This window comes from Oncorhynchus keta, chromosome 13 (genome assembly GCF_023373465.1).
Source record: "Oncorhynchus keta strain PuntledgeMale-10-30-2019 chromosome 13, Oket_V2, whole genome shotgun sequence".
Lineage (NCBI taxonomy): Eukaryota > Metazoa > Chordata > Actinopteri > Salmoniformes > Salmonidae > Oncorhynchus > Oncorhynchus keta.
The window spans coordinates 7,819,470-7,837,994 of NC_068433.1; the positions used below are offsets into that span (position 1 = coordinate 7,819,470).

At 44.7% G+C, this 18,525-nt stretch overlaps 1 protein-coding gene across 1 annotated transcript in view; it reads right to left on the bottom strand.

The window, feature by feature from the left end:
- Positions 1–2,127: 2,127 nt before the first annotated feature.
- LOC118379205 (NACHT and WD repeat domain-containing protein 2) overlaps positions 2,128–18,525 on the bottom strand; it is a 96,593-nt gene continuing 80,195 nt past the window's right edge. Inside the window, exons 7-9 of the mRNA XM_052459289.1 lie at positions 14,335–14,485; positions 11,178–11,767; positions 2,128–8,451 (exon numbers count right to left, since the gene is read on the bottom strand). Of these exons, the coding sequence (XP_052315249.1) occupies positions 4,552–8,451; positions 11,178–11,767; positions 14,335–14,485 (4,641 nt within the window). The 3' untranslated portion in view covers positions 2,128–4,551. The remainder of the gene's footprint in view (positions 8,452–11,177; positions 11,768–14,334; positions 14,486–18,525) is intronic.

The following is an 18,525-nucleotide window of genomic DNA, read 5'->3' on the forward strand; positions in this document are numbered from 1 at the left end:
GAGAGCGATAGAGAGAGAGAGAAAGAGAGAGAGACAGGGAGAGACAGGGAGGGACAGAGAGCGAGGGAGAGAGAGAGAGATGAGGGTGGTGATGGTGTCCCTCCAACCCTTCTAATCACAGGTTTTATAATTAAAGATGGAAAAAGAGAGGGATGAGAGAAGGAGGCCCTTATGCTCAAGTGTCAATACAACAACACAATAAGACAGTTATTTTGGGCTGAGTAAATGCAGCTAATGCCACACAGTGTATAGCCTGCTGTTAGGACAGGTTAGTCTCCCTGGTTAACAAACTCTGTAATTAGCAGTGATGTAAAGTACTTAAGTAAAAATACTTGAAAGTACTACTTAAGACGTTTTTTGGGGGGTATCTTCACTTTACTTTTTATATTTTTGATAACTTTTAATTCACTACATTTCTAAAGAAAATGAATAACTTTTTACTCTATACTATTTCCCTGACACCCAAAAAGTACTCTTTATATATTGAATGCATAGCAGGAATGAAAATGGTTTAATTTTCACACTTATCAAGAGAAATTCCATGGTCATCCCTACTGCCTCTGATCTGGTGGACTCACTAAACAGAGAACATCCCTGGTCATCCCTAATGCCTCTGATCTGGTGGACTCACTAAACAGAGAACATCCCTGGTCTTCCCAACTGCCTCTGATCTGGTGGACTCACTAAACAGAGAACATCTCTGGTCATCCCTACTGCCTCTGATCTAGTGGACTCACTAAACAGAGAACATCCCTGGTCATCCCTACTGCCTCTGATCTAGTGGACTCACTAAACAGAGAACATCCCTGGTCATCCCTACTGCCTCTGATCTGGTGGACTCACTAAACAGAGAACATCCCTGGTCATCCCTACTGCCTCTGATCTGGTGGACTCACTAAACAGAGAACATCCCTGGTCATCCCTACTACCTCTGATCTGGGGGGCTTATGGTCCCCAAAAGGCTAGGGCCGCTTCTGACTGGATGTGTAAGAATGGACAGTGGGTACACAGTTATTGTGTGACCCCACCCCCTCATCAAAGTTGCCCAGTTGGATGTGGGTACACAGTTATTGCGTGCCCCCCATCAAAGTTGCCCAGTCCTGGACCAGCTGACCAGTAACTACTTCAGACTGCTGTAACGACTTCAGACTGCTGCAACGACTTCAGACTGCTGTAACGACTTCAGACTGCTGTAACGACTTCAGACTGCTGTAACGACTTCAGACTGCTGTAACGACGAGCACGACAAAGTTCTGGAGGCAAAAAGTGTACCGTTTTATTACATAAAATTTTTCCATACACACTATTTCATATTGCTTCAGACACAAGTTCATTTTTTTTTCTCTCCACCCCCCCCCCCCCCTGTTAGAATAATCCCAGTTAAACAACTCTGTAACAAAATGTAGGTTACAACATTTATGAAAATATAAACATCTCTAAACAGGTCAGTCCTGACCATACAAAGAATAAGGTAGAAACATTCATTACCAGTTTGTCAAACATTTGTTTTAAACATGTAAGTCAGTGAAGGTACACAACATAATACCATATATTGGTTTCCATATGGACACGTTGAAATATACTCTTTTAACTGGTATTCCAATATATCAAGTGGACTCAATGTCTTAGCAAAGATAGAGAAAATGTACTCTCATGGTTCAACATAATCACAGTAAAACACTCAAACAATTTGGTCATGATGTAAGTAAGTACAAGCCTTTATAACAAATGGACCATTGTCAACAGAACAGCACATCAAACTAAGATCTGAACTTTTCTCAAATACACTTATATGATATTTTTAGATTTAGAATGTTTTGCTTTGAAATATATAATAATTAAATATGTTAAAGCTTAATACTGCTACTTAAGTTCTTTAGTGGGCCAACGTTTCAACTGTGGAAAATAAGTATACCAACAATTAGACAGAATAGCCCTTAAAAGGTTTAGAGAAAACCAAAATGCTAGTATCGACTGATGATATCCTTTCGTTTCAACTCTGAATCCCTGTGACTATGTTAAACAAAGCCAAAATACCAAACACCTGTTTAAAGAGCAAAGACAAACGATTATCAATATGACTAATAAATAAACCCCCCAAAAAAAAAAAAAAAGATAATCGGTATCTTTAGAAGCATCGTTCCCCGAATGTCCTTCATAACGTCCCGACGCTCACAAAACCTTGATAATGTAACACGTTTCAATACCTTCACCACACTATTAACACGATTTTGTCTCTTTCTCTCTCTCTAAATGTTAAAACAATTTAGTTTTTTTTCTCTCTCTCTCTTTCTCTCTAAATGTTAAGACAATTTAAGGTTCTCTCTCTCTCTCTAAATGTTAAGACAATTAAAAAAAAATCTCTCTCTCTTTCCCTCTAAATGTTAAGACAATTTAATTTTTTTTCTCTCTCTTTCCCTCTAAATGTTAAGACAATTTAAGTTTTTTTCTCTCTCTTTCCCTCTAAATGTTAAGACAATTTAAGGGTTTTTCTCTCTCTTTCTCTCTAAATGTTAAGACATTTTTTTTTTTTTTTACTGAAGGTAAAAGCTGTAAAACAGAAGACTGTTTAAGGCGTGGATAGGAACAGTGAGATGCTACACTGAGAAATTCATGAACCGGAAACTGCAGGTAAAGTTGGACCAGCTGTTAATACATGTATTTATAATCTCAAACTCAACACGGCCACTAAAGTACCTTATTAATCCTCAACTTTTTATTTATTTTATTTTGTATTTTTTTAAAACATTTTTTTAATCATTTTAAAATCAATCAAATTGATTATGTATGCTAAATTAGTATATGTATTTGTATATAGTGTGTCTATGAACTCCCTGCAATTCTCAGTAGTCTATACGAAAATAAAAGACATTTCAAAAACCAGGCACTCACTTTGATTGCATTAAGCACAACATAACATGTTATTTTAAGGAGTTGCACGAATTGCAGCAGCCAAAAGATATATATATATATATATATATACACACTACCATTCATAAATGTGGGGTCACTTCGAAATGTCCTTGTTTTTGAAAGAAATGCAACATTTTTTTTTGTCCATTAAAATAACATCAAATTGATCAGAAATACAGTGTATATATTGTTAATGTTGTAACTGACTATTATAGCTGGAAACGGCTGATTTTTAATGGAATATCTACATACTGTAGGCGTACAGAGGCCCATTATCAGCAACAGTGAAGAGGCGACCCCCGGGATGCTGGCCTTCTAGGCAGAGTTGCACAGAAAAAGCCATATCTCAGACTGGCCAGTAAAAATCAAAGATTAAAATGGGCAAAAGAACACAGACACTGGACAGAGAAACAGAGTCGCCTCTTCACTGTTAATGTTGAGACTGGTGTTTTGCGGGTACTATTTTATGAAGCTGCCAGTTGAGGACTTGTGAGGGGTCTGTTTCTCAAACTAGACACTCTAATGTACTTGTCCTCTTGCTCAGTTGTGCACCGGGGCCTCCCACTCCTCTTTCTATTCTGGGTAGAGTCAGTTTGCGCTGTTTTGTGAAGGGTGTAGTACACAGCATTTTTCGAAATCTTCTTGGAAATTTCTCGCAAGGAATAGCCTTCATTTCTCAGAACAAGAATAGACTAATGAGTTTCAGAAGAAAGTTCTTTGTTTCTCACCATTCTGAGCCTGTAATCGAACCCACAAATGCTGATGCTCCAGATACTCAACTAGTCTAAATAAGGCCGGTTTTATTTCTTCTTTAGCTGTGCTAACATAATTGAAAAAGGGTTTTCTAATGATCAATTAGACTATTAAAATGATAAACTTGGATTAGCTCACACAACGTGCCATTGGAACACAGGAGCGATGGTTGCTGATAATGGGACTCTGTACTCCTATGTAGATATTCCATACGAAATCTGCCGTTTCCAGCTACAATAGTCATTTACAACATTAACAATGTCTACACTCTATTGCTGATAAATGTCATGTTATTTTAATGGACAAAAAAAAGTGCTTTTCTTTCAAAAACAAGGACATTTCGATGTGACCCCAATCTTTTGAACGATGGTGTATATAGTTTAATGTTCAGTACGTATGATTTAATTAAACATAAATAAATACACATTTCTAAACAACGACATTATGGCTTAATGTGCACAACGCAAAGAAATTAACACACGTACAAAGACAATTGGTAAAGCTAACCGAAATGGAAATGTGGAAATGTAAAATGGAGAAATGTAAAATGGAGAAATGTAAAATGGAGAAATGTAAAATGGAGAAATGTAAAAATCGACATTGTTCTTCAAATGCAAAAGGAAAAATGATGTCAAACCAATAGATTAAATATATTTTATATCATATATATATAAAAGAAAATTAGAACCATAAAAAACTACTTGGATTCTAACAGTCGTCGTGTGAAGAAAATGAATAAGCTAACATCATATAGGTTGTTGTGATACATGACTTGAGTGCAGTGTTATAGTAGCAGCCAGCATATAGTAAACTACACAGAGGACATCTGCAGCTGAATCAGGTGGCTGTAAACAAGGGTCAACTGTAACCCCCCCCACCCCGCTCTCACTGCAACAGTTCACTCTTTTTGGTGGGAGTGGTGGTCTCTGGCTCCCCTGAGTCAGACACGTTGATGGGGCTATCCCTGGAGAAGACTTCAGTGGACTCCCTCCACACGCAGTCGGCGATGGTCTTGAAAGTGTGGTTGCCGCACTTGGGCCTTACCTTCTGCGAGGCGTTGTTGACGATCTGCCGGCTGTTGGACGTGGCAATCTTGATCTTGAGTGCGGCGTCCACGCGGTCCACCACCGTGTAAGTGCTGATGCTGCCGTCCTCGAAGCCGATGATGATGTTGAGTGCCCGCTGGGACAGGCAGAGGAAGGTGGGCGTCTTGTAGAGGGAGCATGTCCCGATGCTCTTTCCATCCGCCAGACGCATCACGATCAGGTTGGACACCACACCCGCTTCGTCATCTTCGTCGCAGTTCCGGAAGCAGATGTAGACCAGGTAGCGCCCGTCCCTGGACAGCTTCTGCCGCCAGATGATACCGGCGGCGTGAACGAGCCTCAGCTTCCCGCTGTGAAGGTCCAACACGTTAATGTTCTCGTCGCCCTTCGAGACAATGCCCAGTTTCCCATTTGGTGAAATCTGGAAGTCTTCCAGGTTTTTGAGGAAGTTAGTAGGCAGCTGTACGCGTCTGCAGACTGACTCATCCGCCACGCTCCATATAAACACAGTCTCTGTCGATGTAATGAAGACCACGAAGTCAGGGCAGTCGGGAATAAGCTTGAAGTTGACAATGCTAATGCCGTCGTCACAGACAAACTTCTTAGAAATACTGCCTGACCAGAGGCTGACAGCGAGCAGCTTGTTTTTAGTAGTTCCCACTAGGAAGGTGTTTGCGGTGGTGATCAGTGCGTTCTGGAGGGTCACCAGTATGTTGCACACTTTGTGTCCGGTGGCCAGCCTCCAGACTCGAGAGCAGTTTTGTTCGCAGAGGGACACCACAAACTGGTCGTTGTGGGTCATCAGGAGCTGGGATATCTTCTGTCCGTTGATGCGGAAAATGTTTTCCCCTGTGGACGTATGCCAGATGTACTGGCTGCACTTATCATCCGACGTCACCATGAGATCCCCGGAGGAGGTCAGGACACAGTTCTCCACCAAGCCCTCGTGCTTGAAGACAGTCTCGATGAAGCCTGTGCTGAAGTTCCACTTGTGGATGGCTTCAGAGCCGTCCATTGTGAACACAAAGTCTTCCCTTCCAGAGAGCTGTAGACTCTGGATCCTCTTCCCTGTTTTGTCAATGTTGGACATGGCGGTGATGATGTCAATGTCCCAGACTGATAGCACTCCACTGCTGGCCACAGACAGGAGCAAGTTGTGGTGGGTGGACTTGATGAGTTTAATGATGGCCCCAGAGATCTCAATCAGGCTGGCCATGCACTGCCCACTGTCCCTCCTCCACACAAATATGGACGACGTGTTCTCCATGGAGGCAACGATACTTTGGCCATTTTTGGAGAGGACTGCAGCCACGAAACGCTCTGCCCGCTTGGCCTTGAACTTCTCTGCCATCTTCCACAACTTGGTGTCCAGGACCTCGATGCTCTTGTCTTTGCAGATGAGGATGGAGTGCTGGTCTTCTGACAGCTCAATGCCTACGACCTCGTTCTCGTCCCCCCGGCAGTCGTAATCTTCCATCAGTCTGGGGTTGTTGATCTCTTTGGTGTTCCACACCGACAGGCTCCCCTCATTATCGATCATCACCATCTGGTGAATGGTGTCCAGGACTAAGATGGACTTGACGAATCCCCCGGAAAACTCGGACGTGACCGTGGCTAGCTTGTCCCCGGTGCCCAGATGGAAGATGGACGTGGTGTTAAGATACTGACCACAGAAGGCATACATTCCATCCGGGGAGCATTGGACGCAGGTGACCTCGTACCAGCAGTGGAACTGGTAGAGGGGCCAGCCGTAGAGCAGATCGATCACATTAACGTCTTTACTGGCCTCTAGCCAGGCCAAGGCATGATGGCTGGCCAGTGTGAATCCATTGATGAAAGCCACCCCTCCTGTGATACCACAGTGCTTGGAGCCCTTGATGTCTACTTCGGACAGCAGGCAGGACTTATGGTTGTCATAAATGAGCAGCGTATTCTTGGTGGTTGCCACGACCAGGTACTTCTCGTCGCTGGTTAGTCTGATCCCCAGGACAACTGAGCGGGCCGTGTCTATCTGCCGGAGGAGCTGCCTGCTCTCCACGTCCCATGTGCTGACGGACCCATCGTCCAGGGCCACGAGGACAATGTTGGGGGCTAGGGTGGGCAGGATCTCCACTATCTGCATGTAGCTGGAGCACAGCGGCAGTCTTTCAGGGCTGTAGGAGACATCCATGGAGGAGTGGAGGGGCACGATGGAGCAGTATTTGGGCCCGTCCTTGTCGCACTCCAGGAGGAGGTGTCGAAGCTTTGGTAGGGAGGTTACCACAGGGAGGAGCCTCTGCTGCAGCTCTGCAGACAGGGATGCCGGGTTATTCATCACTTTGACCTTGATGCTGCGCAGTGTGGTGGCCAAGAACTTGAGTTCTTTCTCCTGGGAGTAGCTGTAGGCTACGTCGATGTCGGTCAGCGCCTTCTCAAACTGCCCTATCTTGATCATGGTGTAGAGCCAACTGAAGTTCATGATGACCCCGTACATGAGGTCGTCTGTGCGGCCACTCCGAGTCAGGTGGTAGAGGAGCTCTGTCATCTTCCTGTGGTTGACGAAGAAGATGTCAGGCTCCAGGAGGTTGCACTGGAACACCCAGGGCTGCTCGGGGGTCTGCCTGTCATAGGAGTACTTCTCGGCGGATGCTTCTTTGTGGGACGGCTGCTGGGGGTGGGGGTTCTTGTGTTGGGAGATGTTGAGCGAGGCAAAGTGGTTGTTGTCGCAGTGGAAGATCTTTTTCCTGCCGCCCGACCACGCCCCAAGGAAGTACTCGGCCAGGAGGCTGTGCATCTGGTGCACGTCCTCCTCATTGCTAAGATACAGCTTCTGGGCGATGAGGTGCAGATGTCTATTGGCCCACACCATCAGAGTAACGTTTCTCACCTGCCTCTCCACCAGGTACCCCTCCAGTTCCTCTTTCAGCCTCGCCACCAGGTCATAGGAGATCCTCAGTGGGTTTTTTAGATTTGAACTGACCATGATGTCTCCCAGCACACTGTTATCCAGTGACAAAATATCCTCCAGCTCTACCTCCGTTAAGCCCGCCTTGGCCATGGTAATGTATCCCAGCGCCCTGAACACAAACCGCTGCCCCAGCTTGTTCTCCACCGAGTAGAATAGCTGCTCGATGCTCTCGTGCACGGTGGAGCACAGCGAACGGTCGTCTACGTCCTTGTGCGAGCGCCAGTGTACCACCTCCCGGTAGACGAGGTTGACGAACATGGGTAGCGTGCACTTGGCCAGCGCTTCATTGACATAGATCTGCTGTCCCGAGGTCACCTTCCTCTTCAACCCCAGCAGCTGCTGCTTCAGTGTTTGACTACAGGTCTTGCGGTCACGCTGCACCAGCTCTACGTAGCGTCCTTCATCATGGATCAAACAGCGGAGTTTTTGGAGGATTCCGTGCTTGTTGGGTAATGTTGAGACAATGATGCGGACAGTGCGAGGCAGGTGGGCGGGAAGCCACCACAGCTTGCGGGCCTCGTCGGCCTCTGAGAGCTGCTCCAGCGCATCCAGGATGATGACCAGGGGCCGTTGGAACGAGGACTCCCCAAGGAGGTTGACTAGCAGCTCTGTCATCTCCTGGATCTTGTTGGGCAGGAAGTGGATCAGGCAACGGTAGTTGATGGCTATCTGCTCGCAGATGCTCTGGAGTAGGGTACGCAGATTTGTGGCAAACTCTGAGGAGCCCACGAAGCGGACGATGACTACCGGGTCTGTCTCGGGGCCCATCTCCGTCTGAAGCCACGTGTAGGCCTGGAAACGACAAAGAGAGAGAGAGAGAGAAAAGAGATTTAGTCACTTTCTCAAGGATGGTTGTCTTACATGAAGGAGCTCTGTGAAGAGATACGCAACTCAGAGAGAGAAAACATACAAGGCCATGTTTTCAATAATGGATTGCATTTATAAAACAGTTTTCAAAGCCTCAAAGCGCGTTCCACTGTAAGGGAAGGGTTATCTAACCGGAAAAAGCTCTGTGAAAAAAATTTGATATATTGTTTTGTCGTTCATTTTGTGTTATTGTGTAATTTCTAATTAGCTTCAGCTTTTTGCAATCATTTTTACCCAATCAATATTTACTCTGTGTGACTCAGAAGACAACATACAGCTCTACTAAAGTGGAGGGAGCTTGAATAGCTATTGGGAAAACATTTTGCGTGATGTGATGCCAAGGTTAGAGCAGTGTACAGAGGACAGAGGTCTGCTTCAATACCAGGTATTCTGTCTCCTGGGGACATATACTTTACAAATAGAACCGCAATGAATGTGAACTCAGTTTGTAGAGTTGATACATTATTCAAGAGATCCTGTTTTAAGCTGTCCTCTCCTCGCCAAGGCCATGAGGTAAACAGAAAAACAACAAGCGAAAATGTAAACATTTTCAAGAGTTAGATAGACGTAACCTGATCCCAGATCTGAGGACGACTGGCCAGTCTGGTGCCCAGTGCATATCTTAGATATGTGAGTCTAAAAATGCCTGATCCCAGATCTGAGGACGACTGGCCAGTCTGGTGCCCAGTGCATATCTCAGATATGTGAGTCTAAAAATGCCTGATCCCAGATCTGAGGACGACTGGCCAGTCTGGTGCCCAGTGCATATCTCAGATATGTGAGTCTAAAAATGCCTGATCCCAGATCTGAGGACGACTGGCCAGTCTGGTGCCCAGTGCATATCTCAGATATGTGAGTCTAAAAATGCCTGATCCCAGATCTGAGGACGACTGGCCAGTCTGGTGCCCAGTGCATATCTCAGATATGTGAGTCTAAAAATGCCTGATCCCAGATCTGTTTGTGCTTTAGTCTACTTCATTGTCAAGTCAAATCATGTTTTGCACAAGAATTCTACAAGGAATTGGCACGAGTGCAGAAACGGACCGGCAGCCATGCAGGCTGAGATAGAAGAAGTATCCAATGCTTTGCACAACATGAGAAATATTTCATGAATCAGTGTTGCTCCCTGTTTCCCTTGTTTCATACATATTTATAGTTTCACTCAATCATTCACCAAGGCCCCCTGCTGTGATTCCTAGAATCCTTCCTAGACTATAGCAGTGTGTGTGTGTGTTAGTGCGGGTGTGTGTGTCTACATGTGGGACTGGGACTGTGTGGATTCTATTGTACGTGACACGCATGGCTCGTAGAATCCAGGGGCCTCATTTCTGACCGTAAATGTCACACTAAATAGCTATGTGGCAACTCCAAGGAGACCAGGTCTCAGAGCTCATCATGACAGATATAGAGTTAGTGACTAAAATCTGTGACAGTCTGTGACAGTCTGCTCTGGTCGACAGGCTGTCAACAGATCCCCCCCCCCCTCCCTCCCTCCCTCCCTCCCTCCCTCCCCAGAAGCAGCAGGGAGAAGAGAATAAAGGAGAAGGCTTTTATATCTACTATATCTAGCACTCTGATCTATGTGACAACTCTGAACAATCTATGTCACCTGTGATAAATTAACTGTCAACTGTGAGATATTAGAGGTGAAGGAATCTATTATAAAGGTCAAGAAGCAGGGCAGATGGACATCGGGTGACTGCACTGTGTGGGCTCCCTTGCAACATGACCCTAACATGACCTGGGCAAACAGACGGCCCAGTAACAGACAGGCCAGTAAGTGGACAGTGACCTCACACACGCACGCACGCCCACACACACACACATACACACGCATGCACGCCCACGCCCACACCCACACGCACGCCCACACCCACACACACACACACATACACACACGCCCACGCACGCCCACACCCACACACATACATACACACGCACGCCCACGCCCACGCCCACACCCACACACATACATACACACGCACGCCCACACCCACACACATACATACACACGCACGCCCACGCCCACGCCCACACCCACACACATACATACACACGCACGCCCACGCCCACACCCACACACATACATACACACGCACGCCCACGCCCACGCCCACACCCACACACATACATACACACGCACGCCCACGCCCACGCCCACACCCACACACATACATACACACGCACGCCCACGCCCACGCCCACACCCACACACACACATACACGCACGCCCACGCCCACGCCCACGCCCACGCCCCACGCCCACGCCCACGCCCACACACATGCCCACGCCCACGCCCACACCCACACACATACATACACACGCACGCCCACGCCCACGCCCACACCCACACACACACACGCCCACGCCCACGCCCACACCCACACACAAAGATAGGCACAAGTGCATAGTTGATGGATGGACTTACATGCAGCAAACTAACACAGATGGATAATGCATGCGTAACGAGCACATCGACACCCTCTTACACACAGACAGACGCACTCAAGCGGACGAACACAGATAGACCCCAAAATGTACATTATCCCTCACACAAATGCCTTGTTGTGATTGATAAAGTCTTTCATGTATTATTGCAACATCTAAACCAGGAAGTCCCATTAAGACCCCCAACAGTACAGTCAATCACCTGTTTGGCCACCTGGGCCAGCAGCAATGTCTTCCCCGTGCAGGGCCCACCGTAGACCACCAGGGGGCTCATCCTACTCCCTTTAGACGGCAGCAGATACTCCTGCACCAGGTCCAGCGTCTCGCTCTTATAATCGTAGAAGACCGAGAAGTTCTTACACAGGGAGAGGTGCTGGAGGATCTCGTCGTACAAGGGGTCGGTCTCTGTGTCAAAGTTCTGCTGGACCGTGGCCTGGATGATGTCAACCATATCCTCGTAGAACTGTTTACACAAGCCTTCCACGTAGTGGCTCTCCACTTCCTGGGAGTAGCCTAGCTTCATGTCGCAGTGCGTCACAGAGGAGTAGACCCGGAGGTTGGACGAGGCCACCACCGTGGGGATAAACTCGTCTCGTACTTTTAAAAGACGTTCGTAGGCTTCCTGGTTACGCATGACGCGGTCCTCGGCGACGACGATGTCCATGTACTTGGCCATCTCCGGGAGTTTGGCGTGCCGGTCGAAGTTGGAGATCTTGCGGATATAGCAGACACACTTCTTGAGGAAGGCAGGCGTTTGTTTGCCCAAAGCAAAGTCCAACTCGTCCTCCAAGGCTGAAAAACGGCAGAGAAAAAAAACAAATAAAAAATCAATTAAAAGTCAGAACATTTTTGTCCTTGAAGAAACTTGCTATGTAATATTTCTGAGGAGTTAGGCTAATCCACACATGATTTGGAGTCTTAAAATTGTTCAAAGTTACGTGAGTTATCGTTTCTGAACCTACACTACAGGCCTACTACTTTTCGAAAGTAGCTTGAAAAAAAGGCTAGCACTGGGTTCTGTTGTGAGCTCCTAAGCTTGTCTTCAAAACAGACTTGGGAGATTTGCGAGTCTTTAAGTAAAGCCACACAGATTCTGGCAGTCTTTTTTTTAGCCTGCCTTTAGTCTGCGATTAGATATGTTTCCACTAAGCCTTGTTTGAGACGGTTGATACAATCACATAACCAACATTGCAGCCCCCCCCCCTCCCCTCAAAACATTGCAGCCCCCTGCCCCCCTCAAAACATTGCAGCCCCCCTCCCCCCTCAAAGAGCCGGTTCTACTGAAACTCTGCCAGCATCTCCCGTGTCGCCCACACTGCAGCTATAGAGTAGACGGTAAGAAAAGACAGAGGGGAAAGAAAGGGGAGATAAACGTTGTTTGAAGCTCGGTATAGTCAATTAACTGGCATACTGAATGTCTTTTTCCCCCCCGTACACATAAGCATTGGCTATGCCTTTGAACAAATCAAACATAGAAATCTGCATGGTAATCAAGTAAAATGACTTTGTGTGAATTTGTCCACAGCGTATATGTATATATATATATATATATATGGCTCAGCAGGGGAACATAGCAGGAAACAATCCCCAAACTCTCCCTATATTCATTACAAAACAGGCTGCTGCTAGCAGTGTTGCTGCGTTCTCTCCAGGTACAAACACCTAGCCTACAGAGAAACCCCATGATGCATCAGAAAGCCTACAGAGAAACCCCAGCAGCACCCATGATGCCCATGTCCCACAAAACTCAACCAACATCACATCAGTCTAGAAAGGCTACAGAGAAACCCCATGATGCATCAGAAAGGCTACAGAGAAACCCCATGATGCATCAGAAAGGCTACAGAGAAACCCCATGATGCATCAGAAAGGCTACAGAGAAACCCCATGATGCATCAGAAAGGCTACAGAGAAACCCCAGCGGCACCATGATGCATCAGAAAGGCTACAGAGAAACCCCATGATGCATCAGAAAGGCTACAGAGAAACCCCATGATGCATCAGAAAGGCTACAGAGAAACCCCATGATGCATCAGAAAGGCTACAGAGAAACCCCATGATGCATCAGAAAGGCTACAGAGAAACCCCATGATGCATCAGAAAGGCTACAGAGAAACCCCATGATGCATCAGAAAGGCTACAGAGAAACCCCATGATGCATCAGAAAGGCTACAGAGAAACCCCATGATGCATCAGAAAGGCTACAGAGAAACCCCATGATGCATCAGAAAGGCTACAGAGAAACCCCATGATGCATCAGAAAGGCTACAGAGAAACCCCATGATGCATCAGAAAGGCTACAGAGAAACCCCATGATGCATCAGAAAGGCTACAGAGAAACCCCATGATGCATCAGAAAGGCTACAGAGAAACCCCATGATGCATCAGAAAGGCTACAGAGAAACCCCATGATGCATCAGAAAGGCTACAGAGAAACCCCATGATGCATCAGAAAGGCTACAGAGAAACCCCATGATGCATCAGAAAGGCTACAGAGATATGCCCAGGGAAACACCTTACAGGCACCGGGAACACACTTACTTTCTCTTTCACCCTCAAAATGGGTGACAGTGTCCAATTCAATCAGAGATGATTACATTAACCCAAAATGGAGTGACTTTTTGTGTAATTAGACCCAATTTGGAATACTTTAGGAGCCCTCTAGGGCAGACCTACTTTAAATTGTAAACACGGAGAGATATTGTTGACCTGTTGCCATGAGAAAAGGGCAACCAGTGAAGAACACACACCATTGTAAATACAACCCATATTTATGCTTATTTATTTTATCTTGTGTCCTTTAACCATTTGTACATTGTTAAAACACTGTGTATATATATATAATATGACATTTGTAATGTCTTTATTGTTTTGAAACTTCTGTATGTGTAATGTTTACTGTTAATTTTTATTGTTTATTTCACTTTATATATTCACTTTATATATTATCTACCTCACTTGCTTTGGCAATGTTAACACATGTTTCCCATGCCAATAAAGCCCTTGAATTGAATTGAATTGATATTTTATTTAAGGGACTATATCTAGTCTGCATGTGTCGGTTTATCTCTATGTTCCGTATCAGTAGAAACTCCCTGATGGTACATTAGCTCATGAGGAAAGCTGATTGCTACCACAAAATCATCATAATAATGATTTAACTAAAGCCTTCCCCAGTTAAATGTTTTAGGAGGTCAAATGAACACACACACACACACACATATTGATTGTACAATATAGCTCAGTAAAACAAGAAAACGCCACAACACGAAATAACACAATATACTATACTGAGTTTGATGGTATAACACCATAGAAGAAGAAGAAGAAGAAGAAGGGGACAGGAGTAGCCTTCATACCAGAGCAAAGGAATTTCTTGGCCTGAGGGGGCTTCATGGTGCCCTTCTCCTGGAGCTGCAGGACAGACCTACGGAAGATCCCCTTGATCTCCTCAGACACGTTCCTCCACGCCTTGTCGTTCTTCGTCTTGGCTGCACTGCTCGACTCCATCTGTAGAAGACAGGGAGATGAAGGGAGTTTTTTGTAATGTTGAAATTGACGCACAGTTCAGCTTTTTTGTTGTTTGTTGTTGTAACATATAGAGGAGATTAAACAATCAGTAACTAGCTCGATTGGTTTTGATGATTTTAGACGGCAGTCTGAACAAAGCCAGAGACCTACTGTGTACAGCAAGGCAAAAGGAAGAAACTTAAAGATAAGTTGGTAAATGGTAGTAACTGTTGAAGTTGTTTGGGCCCACAACAAATTGATGCATTATAGTGCAGAACTGGACCACACAGAGATAGTATAGAGGACATTTATATCTGCTGATACCAATAGAACTACAGTAGATATCCTTTTTAAATGTTATACTTTTAATTTGACCTTTAGTTATCTAGGCAAGTCAGTTAAGAACAAATTCTTATTTTCAATGACGGCCTAGGAACAGTGGGTTAACTGCCTGTTCAGGGGCAGAACGACAGATTTGTACCTTGTCAGCTCTGGGGTTTAAACTTGCAACCTTCCGGTTACTAGTCCAACGCTCTAACCACTAGGCTACCTGCCGCCCCTACACTCTAACCACTAGGCTACCAGCCGCCCCTACACTCTAACCACTAGGCTACCCTGCCGCCCCTACACTCTAACCACAGGATACCTGCTGCCCCTCTAACCAGGCTACCTGGTCTAACCACTAGGCCTGCCGCCCCTACACTCTAACCACTAGGCTACCCTGCCGCCCCTACACTCTAACCACTAGGCTACCAGCCGCCCCTACACTCTAACCACTAGGCTACCCTGCCGCCCCTACACTCTAACCACTAGGCTACCAGCCGCCCCTACACTCTAACCACTAGGCTAACAGCCGCTCCTACACTCTAACCACTAGGCTACCCTGCCGCCCCGCCAATCCTTGGAGAGCAGTGGAGGCTGCTGAGGGGAAGACGGCTCTTAATAGCGGCTGGAATGGCGCGAATGGCATCAAACACATAGAAACCATGCGTATTTGATACCATTCCTCTGATTCAGCCTCAGGCATTACCACGAGCCTGTTCCCCCCAAATAAGGAGCCACCAACCCCCTGTGCTGGAGACAGGAAGTTCATGAGATTCACGAGAGAAGGTTCCAGGAGGCCAACTGTGCTGTTCTCCTCCATCAAACCTCCAACCAAGAGGAGGAGCCGCATTGAGTGACACAAGCGCTAAATGTTCAGCTAGCCATAGTCGGCATGCTAAAAGCTAGTACTGTAGTGACAAGGTGACCGTCACACAGGCATGCACAAACGTTCAGCTACCCGCTACAGCGTACTTATAATGCTTTACTTAACTAACTAGCCGGAGTACTGTAGTGACAGGGTGACCGTCACACAGGCATGCACAAATCAAATCAACTCAAATCAAATGTTATTTGTCACATGCGCCGAATACAACAGGTGTAGTAGACCTTACAGTGAAATGCTGAATACAACAGGTGTAGTAGACCTTACAGTGAAATGCTGAATACAACAGGTGTAGTAGACCTTACAGTGAAATGCTGAATACAACAGGTGTAGTAGACCTTACAGTGAAATGCTGAATACAACAGGTGTAGTAGACCTTACAGTGAAATGCTGAATACAACAGGTGTAGTAGACCTTACAGTGAAATGCTGAATACAACAGGTGTAGTAGACCTTACAGTGAAATGCTGAATACAACAGGTGTAGTAGACCTTACAGTGAAATGCTGAACACAACAGGTGTAGTAGACCTCACAGTGAAATGCTGAATACAACAGGTGTAGTAGACCTCACAGTGAAATGCTGAATACAACAGGTGTAGTAGACCTCACAGTGAAATGCTGAATACAACAGGTGTAGTATACCTCACAGTGAAATGCTGAATACAACAGGTGTAGTAGACCTCACAGTGAAATGCTGAATACAACAGGTGTAGTAGACCTTACAGTGAAATGCTGAATACAACAGGTGTAGTAGACCTCACAGTGAAATGCTGAATACAACAGGTGTAGTAGACCTTACAGTGAAATGCTGAATACAACAGGTGTAGTAGACCTTACAGTGAAATGCTGAATACAACAGGTGTAGTAGACCTTACAGTGAAATACTGAATACAACAGGTGTAGTAGACCTTACAGTGAAATGCTGAATACAACAGGTGTAGTAGACCTCACAGTGAAATGCTGAATACAACAGGTGTAGTAGACCTTACAGTGAAATGCTGAATACAACAGGTGTAGTAGACCTTACAGTGAAATGCTTACTTAAAAGCCCTTAACCAACAATGCAGTTTTAAGAAAAATAAGTGTTAAGTAAAAAATAGATAAGTACAATAAAAAATAAATAATAATAATTAAAGAGCAGCAGTAAAATAACAATAGTGAGGCTATATATTGTCCAAACACAGGCATGGACAAACGTTCAGCTACCCGTTACAGTGTACTTATAATGCTTAACTTAACTAACTAGCCGAGCGCTGTAGTTACACTGTAGTTACACTGTAGTTACACTGTAGTTACTGTAATGACACTGTAGTTACTGTAATGACACTGTAGTTACTGTAATGACACTGTAGTTACTGTAGTTACTATAGTTACAGTAGTTACACTGTAGTTACTATAGTTACACTGTAGTTACTGTAGTTACACTGTAGTTACTGTAGTTACACTGTAGTTACTGTAGTTACACTGTAGTTACTGTAGTTACACTGTAGTTACTGTAGTTACACTGTAGTTACACTGTAGTTACTGTAGTTACACTGTAGTTACTATAGTTACACTGTAGTTACTATAGTTACACTGTAGTTAGACTGTAGTTACTATAGTTACAGTAGTTACTGTAGTTACTGTAGTTACTGTAGTTACTGTAGTTACAGTAGTTACTGTAGTTACACTGTAGTTACTGTAGTTACACTGTAGTTACTATAGTTACACTGTCGTTACTGTAGTTACACTGTAGTTACTGTAGTTACACTGTAGTTACTGTAGTTACACTGTAGTTACTATAGTTACACTGTAGTTACACTGTAGTTACTATAGTTACACTGTAGTTACTGTAGTTACACTGTAGTTACTATAGTTACACTGTAGTTACTGTAGTTACTGTAGTTACACTGTAGTTACTGTAGTTACACTGTAGTTACTATAGTTACACTTTAGTTACTGTAGTTACACTGTAGTTACTGTAATTACACTGTAGTTACTGTAGTTACACTGTAGTTACTGTAGTTACACTGTAGTTACTATAGTTACACTGTAGTTACTGTAGTTACTGTAGTTACACTATAGTTACTATAGTTACACTGTAGTGACATGGGGACTGTGACAGCTGCACGGAGAGCCACAGATATGTTTACTGCTAGTGCCAACTCACAGTAAGATCACAAAGCTTTAGTTACTGTAGTTACGATAGTTACACTGTAGTTACTGTAGTTACTATAGTTACACTGTAGTTACTGTAGTTACTGTAGTTACACTGTAGTTACTGTAGTTACACTGTAGTTACTATAGTTACACTTTAGTTACTGTAGTTACACTGTAGTTACTGTAATTACACTGTAGTTACTGTAGTTACACTGTAGTTACTGTAGTTACACTGTAGTTACTATAGTTACACTGTAGTTACTGTAGTTACTGTAGTTACACTATAGTTACTGTAGTTACACTATAGTTACTATAGTTACACTATAGTTACTATAGTTACACTGTAGTGACATGGGGACTGTGACAGCTGCACGGAGAGCCACAGATATGTTTACTGCTAGTGCCAACTCACAGTAAGATCACAAAGCTTTAGTTACTGTAGTTACTATAGTTACACTGTAGTTACTATAGTTACACTGTAGTTACTATAGTTACACTGTAGTGACATGGGGACTGTGACAGCTGCACGGAGAGCCACAGATATGTTTACTGCTAGTGCCAACTAGCAGTAGATCACAAAGCTTTAGTTACTGTAGTTACTATAGTTACACTGTAGTTACGATAGTTACACTGTAGTTACTATAGTTACACTGTAGTTACTATAGTTACACTGTAGTGACATGGGGACTGTGAC